Source organism: Macaca thibetana, chromosome 3 (assembly GCF_024542745.1).
Source record: "Macaca thibetana thibetana isolate TM-01 chromosome 3, ASM2454274v1, whole genome shotgun sequence".
NCBI classification, from domain to species: Eukaryota; Metazoa; Chordata; class Mammalia; order Primates; family Cercopithecidae; genus Macaca; species Macaca thibetana.
Genome location: NC_065580.1, coordinates 144387262 through 144411821, shown reverse-complemented (window position 1 = coordinate 144411821; position 24560 = coordinate 144387262). Strand labels below are relative to the sequence as shown.

The window sequence follows — 24560 nt, the reverse complement described above, 5'->3', positions numbered from 1 at the left end:
CGCCACCTCGCCCGGCTAGTTTTTTTTGTATTTTTTAGTAGAGACGGGGTTTCACCGTGTTAGCCAGGATGGTCTCGATCTGCTGACCTCGTGATCCGCCCGTCTCGGCCTCTCAAAGTGCTGGGATTACAGGCTTGAGCCACCGCGCCCGGCCTGAATTCTGAATTCTTTTAGTTTTCTCTAATATCTGACTTCGACTATCCAATGAAGGAGAATTGCTCAGTTCCTGAAGCCCTATAAACTAAAGCTGGACAAATCGATGTAAATTGCAAGGAATAAGTCTCACGCCTAATGCATGGGCCACACAGAGTCCACTAGGATGGCCAATGCCACAACCAGAGATATTCACAACTGCAAACCACATCGGAGCAAGATTCCCTCTCATAGTAAGACTCTTACCCTCCTTAATTTTTCCCTACTTACGTCTAACTCTTATGTGGCAGGCAGGACAACGCTGTAGTTAAAATTTTGCCATCAGTAGCCTCTGCAGGTAACTTGCACTCCCTGCTTTAATTTAACCCAGTCATGGGATGCAAGATTACCTACTAACTTTACAGAGAAGAATCTGTGCAGTTGATGACGCTTCCTGTTGCACACAGATAAACACATCAGGTATTGCAGAGCAGACTACTTGGTTAAAACAAGGTAGATTCCTTGTCTAGCCATTTGGTTTTAGTTGGGGCCCTAGCCGAGGAGCATACTCCACCCAAACTCTTGGTATTATCCTCCTTACAGTCATAACAGTAGTCTCCTGGGTGTGCCGTATCCCCTCAAAAAGTTTTAAATGTTTCCGCCGGGCGCGGTGGCTCAAGCCTGTAATCCCAGCACTTTGGGAGGCCGAGACGGGCGGATCACGAGGTCAGGAGATCGAGACCATCCTGGCTAACACAGTGAAACCCCGTCTCTACTAAAAATACAAAAAAAAAACTTAGCCGGGCGAGGTGGCAGGCGCCTGTAGTCCCAGCTACTCGGGAGGCTGAGGCAGGAGAATGGCGTGAACCCGGGAGGCGGAGCTTGCAGTGAGCTGAGATCCGGCCACTGCACTCCAGCCTGGGTGACAGAGCGAGACTCCATCTCAAAAAAAAAAAAAAAAAAAAAAAGTTTTAAATGCTACCTGTCAAATGCCAAATGGTCTTTCTCCAGCTGGAACAAAAACCAAAAAAAAAAAAAAAGTGTGATAATGAGGACACCAGAACCTATAAAGTGTATGCTGGGATTAGAAACCCAAAATGATGGTAACTGACAGTGGCAATGATGCCTTAAGGTTTGGTCAGGCCCTGGGTGAAAGCCTAACAAAAAATGAGGAATTGTTAAATAAAAATTATAGGAGGCCACTGTTTTGGACTAAGTGCCTGCAGTAGACCCCAAAAGACCAGACTAAAACTCAAAACAGAATCATCTATGTAAGTTTCATGTTACCAAACTCAAACCTGGGAAGTTCATTTGACCTTCCTAGAAATCGAGAGAAAGAGTGAACAACCAATTTCTTAAACAGGGCAGTTTAAATCTTCAATGGGTATCATAATGAATTTCTCTCTGCTTTAATCCTTATACGGGAAAGGTGGCCTGAAGCAGCCTGATGTTAACTAATCAGTTATTTTTCTCTTTTGTCTCCTTGTCCCAGCCTGACAAGAGAAGTAACTTTGAAAGGACTTTGCTTCTGCTCTCTTTAGTCCTTCTCTGTCTATAAAGCCAACCACTTTTGCTCAAGCTCAGAACACCTACTGAATTTTATGGAAGAAAGTGTTGTTTGGTTCTAGAACCACAATAAAGCCAACTGGGATCTTTAAACAAAACAAAAAAAAAAAAAAAAAAAAGGCAACAGACTTGTAGTTTAAAAAACACAGTTTAAAAGTACAATGAAAGGGCCGGGCGCGGTGGCTCATGTCTATAATCCCAGCACTTTGGGAGGCCGAGGTGGGGAGGATCACAAAGTCAGGAGTTCGAGATCAGCCTGGCCAAAATGGTTAAACTCGTCTCTACTAAAAATACAAAAATTAGCCAGGTGTGGTGGCAGGCACCTGTAATCCCAGCTACTCGGGAGGCTGAGGCAGGAGAATCGCTTGAAATCAGAAGGTGGATGTTGCAGTGAGCCGAGATCACGCCACTGCACTCCAGTCTGGGCAAAAGAGCGAAACTCCGTCTCAAAAAAATAGAAGTACAATGAAAGAAAAGATGTCATTCACAAAAGCAACAGAAAATATAAAATAACCAAGAAAAACAAAAAATGTTTAAGATCTATATTAAGAAAAATTCAAAATGCTTTCTGGCTGAGGAATATAAAAGAAGTCTTGACTACATGAAAAGACAAAATTTGTTCTTGGTTAGAAAGAGCAGGATCATAAAAATTGCTCTATAAATATAACAGGAAGATTTGTTTTGGATTAGGCAAACTGATTACATATATATTTATATTTTGGAATTTAAAAGGTTGATTGTAAACTCCATATAAAAATTTAAATGCGAGAATATCCAGGATGATTCTGAAAAATGTGGGATAATATGGAGAGAATAAGGCCAATCCAACAGTAAGATACACCATAATGTTGTAGCAATGACAACAGTGCAATCTGGTGCATTAATAGTCAAATGGAACAACGGTGCAGATACTCAATCCAGAAGCAGACTGAAACACAGCTTCTAAATCTAAGGGTACCTGAGGTAGAATGGAAAAGAGGTTCTCAGAACGAGTACAAGAGGTGCTCTCAGCTGTTCCACAACAAGGCCCACAAGAGTGGCTGAATACTTAGATCACCAACTTGCAATAATGTCTCAATGTAAGTTTAAAGAAAACTCACTTCTGTCAGGATGACATCATCATCCAGGTCCTCTTCTTCATGCTGCTGAGGAGCTGGGGTGACCAGCATTGGAATCCCTTCCTCATCTGAAGAGTCAGATATGGTGATGGGCCCATCTCTGAGATTGATCCACTCTACAGGAAAGCAGAGAACACTGTTACTGGGAGGCTGGCAGTATCACATCCAACCCTTTAAGTTTGTCCTGACAAGGGTACAGCCTAAAGTCAACTTCATGGCTACTACTATAACGTACCTCCTTAAGCAGCCCACGCACTTAGGCATTAAGAGCCATGTTTCTATGCTGACTTTTGCCAATAACACATTTTGGGAACTGCTAGAGAACATCTGACAATTACTATGCTCAAGATTATAACTTTTTCTCACACTAGGTTGGAGAAATCTGTTCATAAAATTTTCTGGACTGCCAATTTCTTTAAAGTGAAATAATGGTCTCCCAATCCATCTCTATTCCTCCCGGGAATATGTGGCTATTTTATTTAAATTGTTTGGTCTGAAAAAATTATCACTCAAAAATAGTAAAAGTTTAATTATTTAAAATATTGAAATTTGCTCATCTTAAACACAAACTTTAAGAATCATTTAGGCGAACCTATTTCAATGCTTTAGTCAAGCACCCATTTAGCACCTATGACAGTCAGCAATTTAACTTTCCAAGTTTCCTTTAAAATATATAATCTAACCATCTAGATGCAGTAATTCTATTCAAGGTCTTTATTTCCTTTTATCAATTTGAAAACAGGCCATGTTTGATAAGAATTACCGGGTAACACAAACTGGTATTTTTTCCTGTCTAGTTCCATAGGAATATCAAAGGTTAAATTGGACAATTTAAAAAAGCACTGGCTGGGAGCAGTGACTCACGCCTGTAATCCCAGCACTGTGGGAGGCCAAGGTGGTTGGTTCATGAGGTCAGGAGTTTGAGACCAGCCTAACCAACATGGTGAAATGTTGTCTCTACTAAAAATACAAAAATTAGCCAGCCGTGGTGGCACACGCCTGTAATCCCAGCTACTCAGGAGGCTGAGGCAGGAGAATCATTTGAACTCGGGAGGCAGAGGCTGCAGTGAGCTGAGATCGCACCACTGCACTCCAGTCTGGGTGACAGTGAGACCTCGTTTCAAATAAAAAAAAAAAAAGTCATTAAGTGACCTAAAAGAATGGAAGAAGAAAGAAGAGAGAAGAAAAGAAAGAGGCATCTCATCACTGCAATTTCTGAAATTCTTCCATTAAAGCTGTAATGTTTTTTTTTTGTGTGTGTGTTGTGTGTGTGTGTGTGTGTGTGTGTGTGTGTGTGTGTGTGTCTGGGACAGGGTCTTCCTCTATCACCCAGGCTGGAGTACAATGTTGTGATCATAGCTCACTGCAGCTTCAACCTCCTAGGCTCAAGCAATCCTCCCACCTCAGCTTCTCAAGTAGCTAGGACACACTACGATGAACAGTTAATTAAAATAAAATTTTTTTGGCCGGGCGCGGTGGCTCAAGCCTGTAATCCCAGCACTTTGGGAGGCCGAGACGGGTGGATCACAAGGTCAGGAGATCGAGACCATCCTGGCTAACACGGTGAAACCCCGTCTCTACTAAAAAAATACAAAAAACTAGCTGGGCAAGGTGGCGGGTGCCTGTAGTCGCTGCTACTCGGGAGGCTGAGGCAGGAGAATGGCGTGAACATGGGAAGCGGAGCTTGCAGTGAGCTGAGATCCGGCCACTGCACTCCAGCCTGGGTGACAGAGTGAGACTCCATCTCAAAAAAAAAAAAAAAATTTTTTTCTTGTAGAGATGGAGTCTTACGATGTTCCTATACTGGCCTTGAACTCCTGGCCTCAAGTGATCCTCCCATCTCGGCCTCCCAAGAAGTCACCGGGATGACAGGCATGAGCCACCATGCCTGACTTAATTGTGGATTTTTAAGGATGAGGATTTGCCAAGCTCCTCATTCAGCCATTTCAGAAGACACATGTATGGGGGATCATTCTGAAGAGATACTGAGCAAAGAAAAGCTCTAGACATTGGTACATGAGGCACAGGAGTCAAGAGAGAAAAGATACACCACTGAAAATGGCCATAGTGAATAAGACCCCTGCATCCACAGGAAATTGTAGATTCCTCTCTTGAAGACCTGACCCAAGAAAAAGACACACAATCTTGGTGTACCCAATGAAAAAGTTGGTTTAGGTTGGGCACGGTGGCTCACGCCAGTAATCCCAGAACTTTGGGAGGCCCAGACAGGCAGATCACTTGAGGTCAGGAGTTCGAGACCAGCCTGGCCAACATGATGAAACCCCATCTCTACTATAAATACAAAAATTAGCCCGGTGTGGTGGCATGCAACTGTAATCCCAGCTACCTGGGAGACTGAGGCAGGAGAATCGCTTGAACCTGGGAGGTGGAGGCTGCAGTAAGCCAAGATCATGCCACTGCACTCCAGCCTTGGTGCTAGAGCAAGACCCTGTCTCAGGCAAAAAAAAAAAAAAAAAGAAAAAAAGGAAGGAAAGACAGGAGGGAGGAAACTGAAGGAAAGGAAGGAAAGGAGAGAGGAGAGGAGGAGGAAAGGAGGAAAGGAAGGAAGGGGAGGGAAGGGAAGAAAAGGGAGGGGAAGGGAGGAAGAAGGGAGGAGGGGAGGAAGAAGGGAGGAAGTAAGGGAGGAAGGGAGGAAAGGAAAGGAAGAAGAAAGGAAGGAAGGAAGGACGGAAGGAAGGAGGGAGGGAATGAATGAACCTATCACCTTATAATGAAGTCCAGTGTTTGACAAGATACCACACAACATACCACATGTAAGGTTCCAATTAGCTTTTCAAAGTATAACAACACAGCATGCTCTACAAATCAAGTGTACAGCTCTATGAATTAACACAAAAGGGACATCTGTGTATAATCACCACCACAAGGTCAGGAAATATTTATAGCACATTAGTAGCCTCCCTGTGCTTCTCCCAATCTCTGCTCTCCTTCATCCCCAAAGGGAGGATTTCTAATTGCACAGATTAGTTTTGCATGTTTTTGAGTATATATTCTGTGTCTGGCTTTCTTGCAAATAATGTCTGAGATACATCCATATTGCATGCTGCTATAATTCTTTGTTGTATATAATCCACTATAAGAATACAACATAAATTACTCCTTCTTCTGTTGATAGACATTTGAGTACGTGGCAGTTTAGGCTATCGTGGATAATGCTATTATGAACACTCTTGTGCAAGTCTTTGGTGTACTCATTTTAGTTGCATACATTCTAGGAGTGGAAATGCTGAGTCATGGGGTAAGCATATGCTCCATTTTGGCAGTTAACACTAAACAAATTTTCCAAATTATACCAATTTACACTCCCATCTGCAGCGTAGGATAGTGTGCTGCTTCACGTCCTTATGGGAACACAACCATGCTCATTCATTTATATACTGTCTATAGATTCTGACATGGTTTGGCTGTGTCCCCATCCAGAATCTCACCTTGAATTGTAATCCCATAATCCCCACGTGTCAAGAACGGGACCAGGTGGAGGTAATCGGATCATGGGGACAGTTTCCCCCATTCTGCTCCCATGATTGTGAGTCTTGAGGTATCTGATGGTTTTATAAGCACTCGCATTTCCCCTGCTTGCACTCACTCTATCCTGCCTAAGAAGGTGCCTGCTTCTCCTCTGTCTTTTGCCATGATAGTAATTTTCCAGAGGCCTTCCCAGCAATGTGGAACTGGGAGTCAATTAAACCCCTTTCCTTTATAAATTACCCAGTCTCAGGCATTTCTTCATAGCAGTGTGAAAGTGGACCAACACAGTTGCTTTCATGCTACAATGGTATAGTTGAATAGTTGCAACTGAAACCACATGGCCTGCAAGGCTAAAATATTAACTTAGCTCTTTAAATTTGCTGAGCCCTAGTTATATTGGCTCACTGCAACCTCTGCCTCCTGGGTTCAAGCGATTCTCGTGCCTCAGCCTCCCAATTAGCTGGGATTACAGGCTTGCAACATCATGCCCAGCTAATTTTTGTACTTTTAGTAGAGATGGGGTTTCCCCATGTTGGCTAGGCTGGGTTTGTTTTTGTTTTTTGTTTTATTTTGCGACAGGGTCACTCTCTGTTGCCCAGGCTGGAGTACAATAGCATGAACCCAGTCCTCCGCAGCCTTGACCTACTGGGTTCAAGTGATCCTCCCATCTTGGTATCCGAAGTACCTGGGACCTGGTGAACCCAACACCACCATACCCAGCTAATTGTCTTATATTTAATTTTTGTAGAGATAGAAATCTCACCATGTTGTCCAGGCCGGTCTCAAAATCCTAGGCTCAAGTTATCCTACCACTTTGGCCTTCCAAAGTGCTGCGATTACAAGCATGAGCCACTGCACCTGGCTGAGCTTTTTACTTCTTGTCTAATGTATCTTAGGCCACAGTTTTCTTCAAAACATGGCATTACATGTATCTCATAAATATAAGAGGCTATATTTTCATTATCATGTAATTCAAAATAATCTTCTAATTTTCATTGTGATTTCTTCTTATACTGTGTGCAGAATCCCACCTATGTTTATTACATTTTTGACAGCTTTCTTCCAATCTTCTATATTCATACAAGTGTGTGTCTGTGCTTGCTCTTTCAGTTACTGAAACAAGTCTTAAAAATCCCCACTATAATGGTGTATTTGTCCAATTCTGTTTTTAGATTTGCCAATTTTTGCTTTATTTTTCTATCATGTTACAAAGTATACAGGGATTAGCACTATTTTATCTTCCCAGTGTACTGAAACTTTTATCATTATGAACTCTATCAATGCTTCTGGCTGGAGTTTCTATCAATTTTATCAGATATTACACAGATATATCAGCTTTTTTTTGGGGGGGGGGGTATGTGTGTGGCCATTTGCATGATGTACCTTTTTTCATTCCTGACAAAAACTTTTTAAATCTTTATTTTACCTTCATTTTTAAGCCTATTTCCATTAGGTATAGAATCATAGATGAGTAGGCAAAAACACTACTTAGCAATTAAAAAGGAATGAATTACTGATATATGCGACAACAGGGATGAATCTCAAAACATTACCTTTTTTTTTTTTTTGAGACGGAGTCTCACTCTGCCGCCCAGGCTGGAGTGCAGTGGCCGGATCTCAGCTCACTGCAAGCTCCGCCTCCCGGGTTCACGCCATTCTCCTGCCTCAGCCTCCCGAGTAGTTGGGACTACAGGCGCCTGCCACCTCGCCCGGCTAGTTTTTTGTATTTTTTAGTAGAGATGGGGTTTCACCGTGTTAGCCAGGATGGTCTCGATCTCCTGACCTCGTGATCCGCCCGTCTCGGCCTCCCAAAGTGCTGGGATTATAGGCTTGAGCCACCACGCCCTGCCTAAAACATTACCTTTCACAAAAGAATTCAGGTACAAAGAAAACATACAGTATGTATAATTCCATTTATATGAAATTACAGAGTGAAAAAAAGCAGATTAGTAGTTTCCTTAGGCCTGGAGTGGGGTAAGAACTGACTGCAAAGAGGCACAAGGGAATCTTTTTGGAATGATAGAAAATGTTCTATATCGTAATTCAGGTGGTATATTCATTTGTCAAAACTTACTGAACTATACACTTCAAAAAAAAAAACTACAGAGGTTGATGCATAATAAAAATTATTAATGTTGGCCAGGAGCAGTGGTTCACGCCTGTAATCCTAGCATTTCGTAAGGCAGAGGCAATTGGATCACTTGAGCCCAGCAGTTCAAGACTAGCTTTGCCAGGCAACATTGTGAGACCCTCTCTTGTTTAAAGAAAAAAAAAATTAATGCAGCTAATAAAAACAAAACTTTATACACCTGAAAAAAGTTCTCATGATGGGTGCAGAGTAAACATACTCGTCTAACAAAACACATCTCCAAAGTCAGTAATTTTCCAAAAGGAATTAGTTGTTCTTAAAGAAACTGTTCAAGTATATTTAAGATCCAATTAAAAAACAAAAACCAACTACAACATTAATTGGATATACATGTACAGAAAATTTTGAAATGATCATAAATACAAGTTATAACTAAGATTAAAAATTGCCTGAATCCAATAAATTATGGTTACAATCACTACCAAGTTAGAATACACTATTAATAAAACCCTGAAAATTAGTCCTTCTTTTGTACTCATAATTTGCATAGCTTGAGCAATTTTATTACTCTTGACTTATTTACCTAATAAAATTTGCTCAATTTTAAATGCTCTGAAAGCCAAATACACAGTTGACTCTTGAGCAACACTGATTTGAACAGTGTGGGTCCACTTATTTGCAGATTTTCTTCCACTTGTGTTACTCCTAAAACAGCAGAACTGCACAAGGCTTTCAGGAGCCTATCCCTTGCACCAGTGTGCCCTGAATGTGAGATGTGGAGTCAAAGGAGATTATTTTGGACCTTTAAGATTTAATGACTGCCCTACTGGGTTTTGAACTTGTGTGGGACCTCTCGCGCCTTTCTTTTGGCCAATTTCTCCCTTTTGGAACAGGAGCATATACCCAATGTATGTACCCCCAATTGTATCTTGGGAATAACTAACTTATTTTTGACTTTACAGGCTCATAGGTGGAAGGGATTAGACTTGTCTCAGATAAGACTGAACTTTTGAGTTAATGCTGGAATGAGTTAAGACTTTGGGGACTGTTGGGAAGGCATAATTGTATTTAGCAATGTGAGAAGGACAAGACATTTGGGAGGCACTGGGGCAGAACAGTATGGTTTGGATCTGTGTTCCTCTCCAAATTTCATATTCAACCGTAATCTCCAATGTTGGAGATGGGGCCTGGTGGGAGGTAATAGGATCATGGGGGTGGTATTTCATAAATGATTTAGCACCATCCCCTCTGGTTGCAACAGTGAGTTCTTGTGAGATCTGGTTGTTTAAAAGTGTGTGGCACCTCTTCCCCAATCCCTCTTATTCCTGCTCCAGCCATGTGAGACAAGCCTGCTTCCCCTTCTCCTTCTGTCATGATTTTTTTTTTTTTTTTTGAGACGGAGTCTCGCTCTGTCACCCAGGCTGGAGTGCGGTGGCCGGATCTCTGCTCACTGCAAGCTCCGCCTCCCGGGTTTACGCCATTCTCCTGGCTCAGCCTCCCGAGTAGCTGGGACTACAGGCGCTCGCCACCTCGCCCGGCTAGTTTTTTGTACTTTTTAGTAGAGACGGGGTTTCACCGTGTTAGCCAGGATGGTCTCGATCTCCTGACCTCGTGATCCGCCCGTCTCGGCCTCCCAAAGTGCTGGGATTACAGGCTTGAGCCACCGCGCCCGGCCCTTCTGTCATGATTATAAGTTTCCTAAGATCTCCCCAGAAGCAGAGGCCACTATGTTTCCTATACAGCCTACAGAATTGTGAACCAATTAAACCTCTTCTCTTTCTTTATAAATTACCCAGTCTTGGGCATTTCTTTACGGCCAGTGGAGAACCAACTAATACAAGGACCAACCCCTCTTCTTCCACCTCCTCTTCAGCCTACTCAATGTGAAGATAATAAAGATGAAGACCTTCAGAATGGTCCACTTCCACTTAAGGAATAGCAACTATATTTTCTTCCTCTTCCTTATGATTTTCTTAATAACACTTCTTTTCTGTAGTTCACATTATTATAAGAATACAGTATACAAAATATACAATATATAACACGTGTTGACTGTTATCAGTAAGGCTTCCAATCAACAGTAGGCTATTTGTACTTAAGTTTTGGTGGAGTCATTTTTCTTTTTTTTTTTTTTTTGAGACGGAATCTTTGCTCTGTCGCCCAGGCTGGAGTGCAGTGGCGCAATCTTGGCTCACTACAACCTCTGCCACCCAGGTTCAAGCGATTCTCCTGCCTCAGCCTCCCAAGTAGCTGGGACTACATGCATGTACCACCACGCCCAGCTAATTTTTGTATTTTTTAGTAGAGACAGGGTTTCACCATGTTGGTCAGGCTGGTCTTGAACTCCTGACCTCGTGATCCACCAGCCTCGGCCTCCCAAAGTGCTGGGACTACAGGCGTGAGCCACCACGTCTGGCCTGGGGGAGTCATTTTTCTAAAGTCAAATGTAATTTACTCTCTACTAGAAAAATCATCTTTGTAAACACAAAATATTATCAACGGGAGAAAACAAAACCAGTATAACCTCTTCCATGGAATTTATAATTGCAAAAAATGAACATCAGGGTTCTACACCTCAGCATGAATTTTTTCCTTTTAGCCCAAGTGTAAATGTGAATTCGAACTTAACAGGAAATTTCATACACATTTAAGAATGTTATAGAATAGCAAGCACTATTCCCTTTAAAAAATCAATAAAATTCCCCAAAACTTTAATAACTGTAGAACAGGCTGAGCGCAGTGATTCATGCCTATAATCCCAGCACTTTGGGAGGCTAAGGCGGGCAGATCACCTGAGGTCGGGAAATCAAGACCAGCCTGACCAATATGGAGAAACCCCATCTCTACTAAAAATACAAAATTAGCAGGGCGTAGTGGCACATGACTGTAATTCCAGCTACTCGGGAGGCTGAGGCAGGAGAATCGCTTGAACAGAGGAGGCGGAGGTTGTGATGAGCCAAGATTACGCCACTGCACTTCAGCCGGGTAACGAGCGAGATTCCGTCTCAAAAAAAGAAAAGAAAAAACAAAACAAAACAAAACTGTAGAACAAAAAAATACATGTTCCAAAATTCCCCTCAAGGTTAAGCCAGAATATTCTGGCAAAAAAGAAATTAAGGATCATGGGAGGACAAGACTGGTTCAATAACACCTGTAGTATTTCAGGTCATAAAGGCCTAGTGGAGCACTCCTTTATAATCAACACACCTTCAAAAACTGATGCTGACACTCTCTCTTAAGACTCAATGACTGCACATTAACAGTGTCTTGCCAGCAAATTAATAGCTTATTAATCTCGTTGTAATGAACGAGTCTTATACTTCATTCATACCAGCAATATCATTATCTGATATAATTCTAGTCTAGTCTTTTTATATCTAAAAATGAAATGTCCCTGGATTCTAAATGGTACAAAATAGGATCATTTCAAAAGACAGAGCTGTGATACTAAAATAAAAAGCCACAGGGAAAGAGACAAAGTGAGAGCAAACAACTTACCTTGTCCCCGATGGCAGTGAAAGTTGTTCAAGTGAATCACCTCTTCATTGCTGTTTCCCTCTGCCATTTTCAAACGCAGACCTGCACATACGGGACTGCTAATATCTAAACATGGTGACCATCTGTTTCAAAAGGTCTGAAAAGGAAGCAAAGAGGAACAGTAAGAAAGAGGGAGTATCAAAACTCTTGCCATGTATCTGGCCAGGGAACATCTGAAGCTTATGCTGAAAACATTCCTTAAGAAAATATATCCTAGGAAGTAGGTCAAAAAAAAAAAAAACAACCCACAAAAACTCAAAACGTATGTCATTAAAACATATTTTTAAAATACACATATTAAACAGACAAAGTACAGACAGAGAATTCACATCTTGATACAAATATGTTAACAAAGAAATGAGTTAAGGGTATTAACAGGCAATTCACAAAAAAGAAAACACAGAAGACGCTCAACCTCACTAATAATCAGGGAAAGGCAAATCAGAAAATGAATTATGTTTCAGCCAGATGCAATGGCTCATGCCTGTAATCCCAGAACTTTGGGAGGCCGAGGCGGGAAGGTCACGAGGTCAGGAGTTCGAGACCAGCCTGACCAACATGGTGAAATCCCAGCTCTACAAAAAATATAAAAATTAGCCGGGCGTGGTGGCAGGCATCTGTAGTCCCAGCTATTCGGGAGGCTGAGGCAGGAGAATGGCATGAACCCAGGAGGCGGAGCTTGCAGTGAGCCGAGATTGCGCCACTGCACTCCAGCCTGGGCAACAGAGCAAGACTCCATCTCAAAAAAAAAAACAACAAAAACACCCCACACACACGCACACATGGCCAGGTGCAGTGGCTCACACCTGTAATCCCAGCACTTTGGGAGGCCGAGGTGGGGGGATCATGAGGTCTGGAGATTGAGACCATCCTGGCCAACAAGGTGAAACCCTGTCTCTACTAAAAATTTTTAAAATAATAATAAATAAATAATAAAAATACAAAAATTACCAGGGTGCGGTGACGGGCGCCTGATATCCCAGCTAGTCGGGAAGCTAAGGCAGGAAAATCACAAGAACCCGGGAGACAGAGGTTGCAGTGAGCCAGGATCACGCCACTGCACTCCACCCTGTGCGACAGAGAGAGATTATCTCAAAAAAAAAAAAAAAATTACAATTACAATATGCATAAGAATGACCTCAGCAACTTCAGGACAGTGACTATTTCTGGGTAAGGGAGAATGAAAAGGAACTTGAACTTGAGTTACATACAACATTTTTTTCTTTTATTTGAAGATAGTTAAAGCAAACAAGGCAAAACATGAACATATGTTAAATCTGGGTAGCAGACGTGAGTAGTAGACTTGTATTTTTGAAATCCATCCCTCTCTTCCTTCAAAAAGAGGTATCATGGTGTTAAAGCCAATACATTACATCTCCATGGACCAGCGATGGAACAGAAACACAGAAGTTAGTGATGGGGCTAAAGCTGCAGAACTATTGAACTCTGGGGACAGGAAACAGAAATATTTGGGAAATGGACTCATATGAGAGTAATGGGGACAAAAAAATAAATAAAAAAACAATCTATGTCTATTACGGAAAGAGAAAAGGTGGGTACCAACGAGGGAGTGGGTAGATTAACTGTTAAGTGACATGAAGGAACCTTTCCAGGCTAAGTCATGCTCTATATATTGACTGTGGTGGTAGTCACCTGGATATATGCATTTGTCAAAACTCACTGAACTATATACTAAAATGGAGAGATTTTAATTATATATCAGTAAAGATTTCTTTGAGGGCTGGGAGCGGTGGCTCACACCTGTAATCCCAGCACTTTGAGAGGCTGAGGAAGATGGATCACTTGAGGTCAGGAGTTCGAGACCAGCCCTGCCAATGTGGTGAAACCCCATTTCTACTAAAAATATAAAAATCTGCCAGGTGTGGTGGCAGGCACCTGTAATCCCAGCTACTTGGAAGGCTGAGGCAGGAGAATAGCTTGAACCCAGTAGACAGAGGTTGTAGTCTTTTTTTTTTTTTTGAGCCAGAGTCTCTCTCTGTCATCCCCACTGGAGAGCAGCTGCACAATCATGGCTCACTGCAGCCTTGAACCCCTGGGCTCAAGCAATCCTTCTACCTCAGCCTCAGAGTAGCTGGGACTACAGGCATGTACCACCATGCCTAGCTAAATTTAAAAAAAATTTTTTTTAGGGACAGGGTCTCACTATGTTGTCCAGGCTGGTCTGGATATCCTGGTCTCAAGCATTCTTTCTGCCTTGGCTTCCCAAAGTGCTGGGATTACAGCTGTGAACCACCAAGCCCAGCCTGTAGCAATAAAGATTTTAACAAATAAAACAGATGGCTGGGTGTCATGCCTGTAATCTCAGCACTTTGGGAGGCCAAGGCAGGCGGGCCACTTGAGGTCAGGAGTTGAGACCAGCCAAGCCAACATGGCGAAACCCTGCCTCTACTAAAAATACGAAGAATTAGCCAGGTGTCGTGGCAGGCGCCTGTAATCCCAGCTACTTAGGAGGCTGAGGCAGGAGAATTGCTTCAACCTGGGAAGCAGAGGTTGCAGTTAGCTGAGATCGTGCCATTGAACTCCAAGTTGGGAGACAAGAGCAAAAACTCTGTCTCAAAAGAATAAATTAATTAAAAAATAAAACAAAACAAAACAGGTAAGTATCCATTCAAGCCAGCAAGGGTGTGGTGAAACTATACTGTCTACTGAACAGTAGTAAAAATAAAACCACACAAAAATATGTCATAAGGTAAAACATTAAAACTGCAAAAACTACCAGAGGTAAAACAAGTATAAAAATAGACTCTTCAGGCTGGGCGTGGTGGCTCACACCTGTAATCCCAGCACTTTGGGAGGCTGAGGAGGGCGGATCACTTGAAGTCAGGAGTTCGAGACCAGCTTGGTCAACATGGCAAAATGCTTTCTCTACTAAAAATATAAAAATCAGCTTGGTGTGGTGGCATGCACCTGTAATCTCAGCTATTCAGGAGGTTGAGGTGAGAGAATCACCTGAACCCTGGAGGCGGTGGTTGCAGTAGGCCAAGATCACGCCACTGTACTCCAGCCTAGGCAATAGAGCAAGACACTGTCTCCTAAAAAAAAGACTCTTCATAAGAAGCAATTAACACCAAAGTAATAAAATATGATCTTTTATTACTAGCAGAGAAAAAATATAATAGTAGAAAAAATAGAGTAAATAATAGTAGAATAACAGTAGAAAAAATAGAGTAAATAGAGTAAATAGAAAAAATAGAGTAAATGGAAAAAATAGATTAGAGTAAATCTACAGAGTAAAAAATAAATTAGAGTAAAAAATAAATAAATTAGAGTAAAAAAAATTAGAGTAAAAAAATAAATTAGAGTAAAAAATAAATTAAATAGAAAAAATAGAGTAGTAGTAGAGAAAAAATAATTGTAAACTTCAAATTCTATGATCCTTTATTTTTCAAGAGTAAGGGCAGGGGCTGGCTACAGTGGTTCATGCCTATAATCCCACCACTTTGGGAACCTAAAGCGGGACAATCGCTGGAGGCCAGAAATTTGAGACCAGCCTGAGTAAACTTGGTGAGACCCCATCTCTACAAAAAACTGAAAAAAATTAGTTGGGCATGGTGGCACATATGTGATCCCACTTACTCGGGAGGCTGAGGCTAGAGGATTGCTTGAGCCCGTGAGTTCCAAAGTTACAGTGAGCTATGACCAACCCACTGCACTCCAGTCTAGGAAACAGAGCAAGACTCTCTTTAAAAAAAAAAAAAAAAAGGCCGGGCGCGGTGGCTCAAGCCTGTAATCCCAGCACTTTGGGAGGCCGAGACGGGTGGATCACGAGGTCAGGAGATCGAGACCATCCTGGCTAACATGGTGAAACCCCGTCTCTACTAAAAAATACAAAGAAAAACTAGCCAGGCGAGGTGGCGGGTGCCTGTAGTCCCAGCTACTCGGGAGGCTGAGGCAGGAGAATGGCATGAACCCGGGAGGCGGAGCTTGCAGTGAGCTGAGATCTGGCCACTGCACTCCAGCCTGGGTGACAGAGCAAGACTCCGTCTCAAAAAAAAAAAAAAAAAAAAAAAAAGTAAGGATGGGATAAAACAATTTTTACACTTTCAAAGACTAAGAGAGTTTACCTCCCACAGATACTCAAAGAGCTATTAAAAAAATGAACTTCAAGGCCGGGCATGGTGGCTCATACCTGTAATCCCAGGACTTTGGAAGGTCAAGGCCAGTGGATCGCTTAAGGTCAGGAGTTTGAGACCGGCCTGGGCAACATAGTGAGGACTATCTATACTAAAAATACAAATATTAACTGGGTGTGGTAGCAGGTGGGAACCTGTAATCCCAGCTACTTGGGAGGCTGAGGTAGGAGAACTGCTTGAGTTATCAGGGGGAGGTTGCAGCGAGCTGAGATCATGCCACTGCACTCCAGCCTAGGCAACAGAGTGAAACCCCATCTCAAACAAACAAACAAACAAAAAAATTAGGCGTGGTGGTGCACACCCATAGTACCAGTTACTCAGGAAGATGAGGCAAGAAGACGGCTTGAACCCAGTAGTTCGACACTGCAGTGTGCCACCATCATGCCACCGCACTCCAGCCAGGGTGAGAGCAAGACCGTGCCTCTGAAACAAACAAAAAGCATGAAAAAGAAACGTGGGGCCGGCATGGTGGCTCACATCTGTAATCCCAGTACTTCCGGAGGCCGAGGCGGGCAGACTGCCTGAGCTCAGGAGTTTGCGACCAGTCTGGGCAACATAAGTGAAACCCCGTCTCTACTAAAATACAAAAAAAAAAAAAAAAAAAGTAGCCAGGTGTGGCAGTATGCGCATATAACCCCAGCTACTCGGGAGGCCGAGGCAGGAGAACTGCTTGAACCTGGGAGGCAGAGGTTGCAGTGAGCCGAGATCGCACCACTGCACTCCAGCCTGGGTGACAGAACAAGACTCCATCTCAAAAAAAAGAAAAAAAAAAAAAGAAATAGAAACACGAATCCTGGCTGGACACAATGGCTCAAAATTGTAATCCAGGAAATCAATCCTTGGGAGACCAAGGTGGGAGAATCACTTGACGTTAGGGGTTCAAGACCAGCCTGGGAAATATAGCTAGACCCTGTCTCTACAAAAAATAAAAATAAAAAAATTAGCTGGGCGGGGTGGCATGCACCTATAGTTCTAGCTACTCAGGAGTCTGAAGCAGGAGGATCTCCTGAACCCAGGAGTTTGATGTTGCAGTGAGCCATGAGTATGCCACTGGATTCCAGCCTGGGTGACAGAGACATGTCTCAAAAAACTAAAACAAAAACAAACAAACAAAAAAACCCTTGAGTCTGGAGAAATGAGTGGTGCTCTAAACTGTGTCACGCTTGGCCTCCAAATTCCTATACCGAAGCTCTGACCTCCAATATAATGGTATTTGGAGACAGAGTCTGTGTGAGGTGATTAGAATTAGATGAAGTCGTGGAGGTGGGGCCCTCATGATGGCTAGGCACACTGAGAAGAAGAGATACCAGAGAGCTTGCTTTTTCTCTCCATCATGTGAGAACACAGGCAGAAGGCAGTTGTCTGAGATCCAGGAAGAGAAATAACCAGAATCCAACAATGCTGAAACTCTATTCTCAGACTTCCAAATTCCAGAACTGTGAGAAAATAAATTTGTTTTAAATGTCACCCAGTTGATGCTATTTTGTTAGTCTATGGTATCAGCTGGCTTGAGCTGACTAATACAGGTGGAATTACAGAAACAACACATATAGCACAGAAAATAATGACACAGGGTCTTAATTTCAGGAAACGAATGTCTGTGGCACAACTTTTAAAAAATGTTTAAAAGGTGAAATTAAAATGCTATACAACTATAGAGAGTGCATATGTATGTTTAGAGTGTGTATGTTTAGAGACTGATATTCACCAGATAGTTGTACAATGATAATGTCCTTGGGTCTTGTTCCAGAAGCTAACAGACAGCATAAAATTACAAGCCAAAATGAGGATGCTGCTATGTATGAGCCATTTTTCTTATCCCTTTACATGCATAACACATCTAATCCTAACAACATCCCTATAATCCTGGCATGATTATTCACCTTACTTTACAGAGATTTTGGTTCTGGCCATGACAAAGTATTAATAGCCTGTAGTGGACCAACTCTTTGCCTCTTCTTACAAATCCACTATAAAAAGACCAAATATATAAAACACATCTTTGAAGGCAATGGAGAAAACCCAGCTGGCAGGATTTCAGGGGCTCTGATCCGTGAAAAATGAGAAGCACATTAGGACAAGACACATTTATCCTGCATTTTTTGTCTCCTGAAGGCACTTCCCAAATCTTAACTGTGAAAAAATGGACCTGAGGCAGAAACAGCAATTTCAATGGGCTGAGGAGTTGAAGGTCGGAGTTTGGGGCTGCCAAAGTAGCTGAGACTTAAGGGACAAAATTCTAGCAAGGAAAAATCCACTGAGAAAGAAATCTCCAAAAACCAGAATAATAACCTCCTCACCCCCCCGACTAAGTTGCTGACCTATGCTACATACATGCAGGACTAGACTCCCCAAAATCCAATAGCAGAAAAGCTAAAGAGCTGAGCAGAGATCTCAGCAAACATGTATTGTTGAGAGGGTTTTTTTTTTTTTTTTTTTTTTTTTTTTTTTTGAGATGGAGTTTTGCTTTGCCATCCAGGCTGCAGTAATGGTGCAATCTTGGCTCACCGCAATCTCCGCCTCCTGGGTTCAAGCCAGTTTCCTGCCTCAGCCTCCCAAGTAGCAGGGACTACAGGCACGCACCACCATGCCCAGTTAATTTTTGTATTTTCAGTACAGAGGGGATTTTGTTATGTTGGCCAGGCTGGTCTCGAACTCCTGACCTCAGGTGATGCACCTGCTTTGGCCTCCCAAAGTACTGGGATTATAGGCATAAGCCACCACTCCCAGCCTGTTGAGAGAGATTAAAGGTCAAGCCCAACTAAAGTGGAGGAGCGCTGGTAAACACCGAGCTTTCATCTGAGATCCTAGGAAAGCCAAATCTTAAAGGTTAAGAACAAAATGAAAATAGACTTAATACAGACCAAACCATGACAGGATCAAGATGATCTGCCGGTACTCTAATTTGCACACCTAAAAAACTTAAACCACAATGGAGGAGTATCATTTGGAACCTTCAGTTTTTTCAGTTATAACGTCCAGACTTTGATTAAAAAAAAAAAAAAAAATTTCCAGGTGCGGTAGCTCATGTCTGTAATCCTAGCACTTTGGGAGGCTGAAGCAGGAGGATCACTTGAGCCCAGGAGTTTAAGACCAGCCTGGGAAATATAGTGAGATCTTGTCTCTATTAGGGCAAAAAAAAAAAAACAAAACAAAAGGCCAGGCCCAGTGGCTCATGCCTGTAATCCCAGCACTTTGGGAGGCTGAGGCGGGTGGATCACCAGAGCTCAGGAGTTTGAGACCAGCCCGGCCAACCCGGTGAAACCGTCTCTACTAAAAACACAAAAATTAGCTGGGCGTGGTGGCGCACGCTTGTAATCCCAGCTACGAGAATCGCTTGAACTGGGGAGATGGAGGTTGCGGTGAGCCGAGGTGGAGCCATTGCACTCCAGCCTAGGCAACAAGAATGAAACTCTGTCTCAAAAAAATAAAATAAAATAAAAAATAAAATAAAACAAAACCACAAGGAAATTCTGGGAAGACAGTGGTAGTAACAGCAGAATAGTCTTTGCATAGCCTCAAATTGTCACATAGTAACAGAAAAAATTCCATGGACAACAGTTACAAAAAAACTAGACGAGAAAGAATCTCCACAAACACCAAATTACGGTAAACACAAAATTTAAATGTGCTTCTTGCTCTGTCACCGAGGCTGGAGTGCAGTGGTGTGATCTCAGCTCACTGCAACTTCCATCTCCCAGGTTTAAGCAATTCAATCCTTTTCTTCCTCTCTGAGAAAATCTCAATTTTCTTTGCCTTCCTAGGAGAAAGCACTGTGCCTCTCCAGAGGCAGTAAGCCCCAGATTGGGGCTTCTCATTAAACGTCTACAAAGAATTAATAGTCAGATAATATCAGTATTTTCTCAACTTATAAAATGTGAAGTTATAGATACCATCAAAATAGATAGATACCAAAACCAGGTTAGCAAAGTTTTACAACAGAACTTTCTGGCATTGATAACTGAACAAAGGTATTCCTTTTTTCTTTTTTAGACAGTTTCGCTCTTGTCGTCCAGGCTAGAGTGCAATGGCATGATCTCGGCTCACTGCAACCTCTGCATCCAGGGTTCAAGCGATTCTCCTGCCTCACCCTCCAGAGTAGCTGGGATTACAGGCATATGCCACCATGCCTGGCTAAATTTTGTATTTCTTAGTAGACACAGGGTTTCACCACGTTGGCCAGGCTAGTCTCGAACTCCTGACCTCTGGTGATCCCGCCTCAGCCTTCCAAAGTGCTGGGATTACAGGCATGAGCCACCATGCCTGGCCCCAGGTATTCCCATTTTTAAAACTGACATATACCAGCCTAAGTTCGGGTCTCTCATTTGAAATAATGATACTGATGTTATTTATAAGTAGCATGATACTTAAAAGAACAGTTCTGGTATCATATTTGAACTGCATCTAATTTAAGTTCTTTTTTTCCCCAAATAAGATTTTTTTGTTTTGAGATGGAGTCTCCCACTGTCACCTGGGCTGGAGTGCAGTGGTGCAATCTCAGCTCACTGCAACCCCTGCCTCCTGGGTTCAAGCGATTCTCCTGCCTCAGCCTCCCGAGTAGCTGGGATTACAGGTGCCCACCACCACACCCGCTAGTTTTTTGTATTTTTAGTAGAGATGGCATTTCACCATGTTGGCCAGGCTGGTCTCAAACTCCTGACCTCGTGATTTGCCAGTCTTGGCCTCCCAAAGTGCTGGGATTACAGGCGTGAGCCACCGTGCCCAGTCAGATTTTTAAAAAGTATTTTGAACACTATTTTCAAGCCAAATGTCTTTTTTTTTTTTGAGACAGAGTCTTGCTTTGTCACCCAAACTGGAGTGCAGTGGCACGATCTCAGCTCACTGAAACCTCCATTTCCCAGGTTCAAGCAAGTCTCCTGCCTCAGCCTCCCTGAGTAGCTGGGACGACACATGCGTGCCACCATACTGGTTAATTTTTGTATTTTTAGTAGAGAAGTGGTTTTGCCATGTTGGCCAGGCTGATCTTGAACTCTTGACTTCAGGTGATCTGCCTGCCTCGGCCTCCCAAAGTCCTGGGATAACACGCGTGAGTCATCGCGCTTGGCCTCAAGCCAAATTTCTTATCTTTCCTTTGGCCACAACTGGCTTCCTTCAATTTTACACTGGAAATCAAAGGGAGATGTGGGTCATTTTACAGCTAATTTAGTTGAAATGTCAGGCTTGTAGTTAAGCAGATTACTAGTAACGGTTTAAAAAAGTCCTCATGAGTGGCACACCAGTGGCCCCAACTTGTGAGAAGAAAAGAAGTCTGATGATGGAATTTCTCCTCTTGACTAAATGCAAGTCTCTGTATCAGGTCATGTAACTCTCTGACACTCAGTCTCTTCATCTGGGCTTCCGATCATACTGCCTATGTTTAAATCTTGGTTTCACCATTTAGTCAATCAGTGGCTCCAAATAAACTGTTCAATCTCCTGGGCCAATCTCCTCATTTGTAAAATGAGACTGCAGTTGTTTTAAAATTAGTTGCGGGTAGGTAGACAGGCATGTACCCAAGTCCCAGCTTGACTGTGGAAGCTGAGGCAAGAGGATCCTTTGAGCCCAGGAGTTCAAGGCTGCAAGCGAGTTATGAGAGCACCACTGCACTCCAGCATAGGTGGCAGAGGGAGAACCTACCTCCAAAAAAATTCATTAATTTAAAAAAATAAAAACTTTTGGCTGGCGCGGTGGCTCACACCTATAATCCCAGCACTTTGGGAGGCCGAGGCAGGCGGATCACGAGATCAGGAAATTGAGACCATCCTGGCTAACATGGTGAAACCCCCGTCTCTACTAAAAACACACACACACACACACACACAAAATTAGCCGGGTGTGGTGGCGGGCGCCTGTAGTCTCAGCTACTCGGGAAGCTGAGGCAGGAGAATGGCGTGAACCCGGGAGACGGAGCTTGCAGTGAGCCAAGATTGCGCCACTGCACTCCAGCCTGGGCGACAGAGCGAGACTCCGTCTCAATAAATAAATAAATAAAGAGCGAGACTCCGTCTCAATAAATAAATAAATAAATAAATAAAAATAAATAAAAACTTTTTAAAAACTAAATCAGTTGAATTACATAAAGTTTTAGCATAGTGCCTGACATATACTAAGTGTTACATTATGTTATTTTTTTAACTGCTACCTGAGAAACAGAAAAATGGCAATATCTGTTCTTATATTATAAGGCTATGTTGAAAAATAAGAGAAGCCACTTTGTATATGGTAAATGCCATCAAAATAGGAGCACTGTAATCACAAGTACATAGGAAATGCAGTGTTTATTAATAAAATACAGTTCAAGGGGAAAAAAAATCTTTATTTTCCCATTCCAAGTTACTTTTTTTTTTTTTTGAGACGAAGTTTTGCTCTTGTTGCCCAGGCTGAAGTGCAATGGTGCAATCTCAGTTCACTGCAACTTCCGCCTCTAGGGTTCAAGCAATTCTCCTGTCTCAGCCTCCCAAGTGGCTGGGATTACAGGCATGTTGCCACCATGCCCAGCTAATTTTGTATTTTTAGTAGAGATGGCATTTCACCATCTTATGCTGGTCTTGAACTCCTGACCTCAGGTGATCCACCCCCCCACCGACACTCATCAAAGTGGTGAGATTACAGGCAAAAGCCACCGTGCCTGGCCTCTTTTCTTATTTATAGTTGTATTTTCAATGCCTAGCACAGTTGTTGAATGAGTGGCTGCAAAACCTTCTTCCTCTGTCAAAGACTGGAGCTGTTATTCATCGTGGCTACAGAACCAGAGTCAGGAAACATGGCCTAGGCAACAATTAGGATTTTCTTCAGTTATCAAGCATTGCCCATTACAGATAATATGGAAAACAAGGAAGTCAAGAAGAAAAGAGAATCACTCATGGTTCTCTCACCCAATTTTCTGGTTTTCAAAATCTCACCTTCACTGCCTCGTGACCAGAATGCTTAAGTCTGTCTTCTACAAATCATTTTCTTCTCCTTGTTCTATTCAGGTTGCTTCTCCATTTTTCCTTATGTATATGCTCCTAAACTACTACTGCATGATCCTGGGGCTCTGTAGTGCCCCTGGCTCTCCAGAATACTTTCTGTAAATATGTCTGCCACTTCTGCAACAGATTTGGGGGTTATTAAAGACTTTCAAATTTAATGAGTTAATCCCTTTGACTTTCCAGCAAAAAGTGGGCAAAGCAGGCCAGGCATGGTGGCTCACACCTGTATTCCCAAAACTTTGGGAGGCCGAGGTGGGTGAATTATTTGAGGTCAGGAGCTCGAGACCAGCCTGGCCACCATGATGAAACCCCGTCTTTACTAAAAATACAAAAACCAGTCAAGCGTGGTTGCAGGTGCCTATAGTCCCAGCTACTCAGGAGGCTGAGGCAGGAGAATTGCTTGAACCCAGGATGCAGAGGTTGCAGTGAGCCTAGACTGTGTCACTGCACTCCAGCCTGGGTGACAGAGAGACTCCGTCTCAAAAAAGAAAGAAAAGAAAAAGTGGGCAAAGCAGAGCTAGTCACAGGCGGGAAGATGACATGCCCATGTCATACCAGGTCTCCACAATACCTCTTCCTAGCATGTTTTTAAAAATGCCTATAAACGATTGTTTTTCATTCAAATACCATTTGCTCATCCTAACCATTCTTTGGATATCCATCCTAAGTCTGTACTAATATAATCAATATTAAATCAATACAGAAGAAGTTTACTGTCAGATCCCCATACCCAGATGTGAAAGCTGTGGATACGGAGAGCTGACTGTACTACAGCATTTTATATAACAAGAATTGGTTATGCATCATCGGGAATACATCAAAAGAAACTCTCACATGGATTTTTGTTTCAAAGAACTCAGAGCCCCATCAATCAGAAAATAAAGTTACTAGAGCAATAAAGAGACTATAGGGGAAGGGCAGGTAGCCAGGGAAGGTTGAGCAAGAATAGCCATATCAAGCCAAAGTGAGAGCTGTGTCAGATTTGGGCTTATCCTTTAAAAGCACAGCAGCCCCCAACTCTACTAAAAAAATACAAAAATTAGCTGGGTGCGACAGCACACGCCTGTAATCCCAATTACTCTGGAAACTGAGGCACAAGAATTGCTTGAACCCAGAAGGCAGAGGTTGCAGTGAGCTGATATTGTGCCACTGCACTCCAGCCTATGCAACAGAAGGAGACTCTGTCTCAAAAAAAAAAAAAAAAAGAAAGAAAAGAAAAAAGAGAAAGAAAGAAAACAAAAGGCACAGCAGCTTTCACTTAGGGTTCCTGGGCCCAGAGACATCAGGTAAAAAGTCTGAAAACCCTGCTGAGAGATCACACAGAAAGCCCTGACACTACATGCAGAGGGAAAGAGCCAGCTGAGACCAGTCTTCCAGCCGTCTTTGACAAGGCATGTGAACGAAGAAGCCATTATGGAAGCGGATGCTCCAGCACTGGCCACCTCTAAGGATAGCATGTGGACCAGAGAAAAATGGCCCAGGTCAGCACTTCCCAATTCTCCTG

At 42.7% G+C, this 24560-nt stretch overlaps 2 protein-coding genes across 28 annotated transcripts in view; both read right to left on the bottom strand.

The window, feature by feature from the left end:
* The window catches only part of ACTB (actin beta), a 468316-nt gene that overhangs the window by 234469 nt on the left and 209287 nt on the right, over window positions 1-24560 (bottom strand). The window contains exon 1 of one of the 24 annotated variants that reach the window (XM_050784125.1): window positions 4894-4897. The exons of the other annotated variants lie outside the window; for them this stretch is intronic. The gene's annotated coding sequence lies outside the window, so the exon portion shown is untranslated. Of the gene's footprint in view, window positions 1-4893; window positions 4898-24560 lie in introns of those variants that run through there. 24 annotated transcript variants of the gene reach the window in all.
* The window catches only part of LOC126950451 (E3 ubiquitin-protein ligase RNF216), a 162407-nt gene that overhangs the window by 133103 nt on the left and 4744 nt on the right, over window positions 1-24560 (bottom strand). For 2 of the 4 annotated variants that reach the window (XM_050783948.1, XM_050783951.1), the window contains exons 2-3: window positions 11893-12028; window positions 2799-2932 (exon numbers count right to left, since the gene is read on the bottom strand). In XM_050783948.1, coding sequence (XP_050639905.1) covers window positions 2799-2932; window positions 11893-11959 — 201 coding nt within the window. In that variant the 5' untranslated portion in view covers window positions 11960-12028. Of the gene's footprint in view, window positions 1-2798; window positions 2933-11892; window positions 12029-12882; window positions 13023-24560 lie in introns of all 4 variants that reach the window. The other 2 variants (XM_050783949.1, XM_050783950.1) reach the window with 2 other exon arrangements.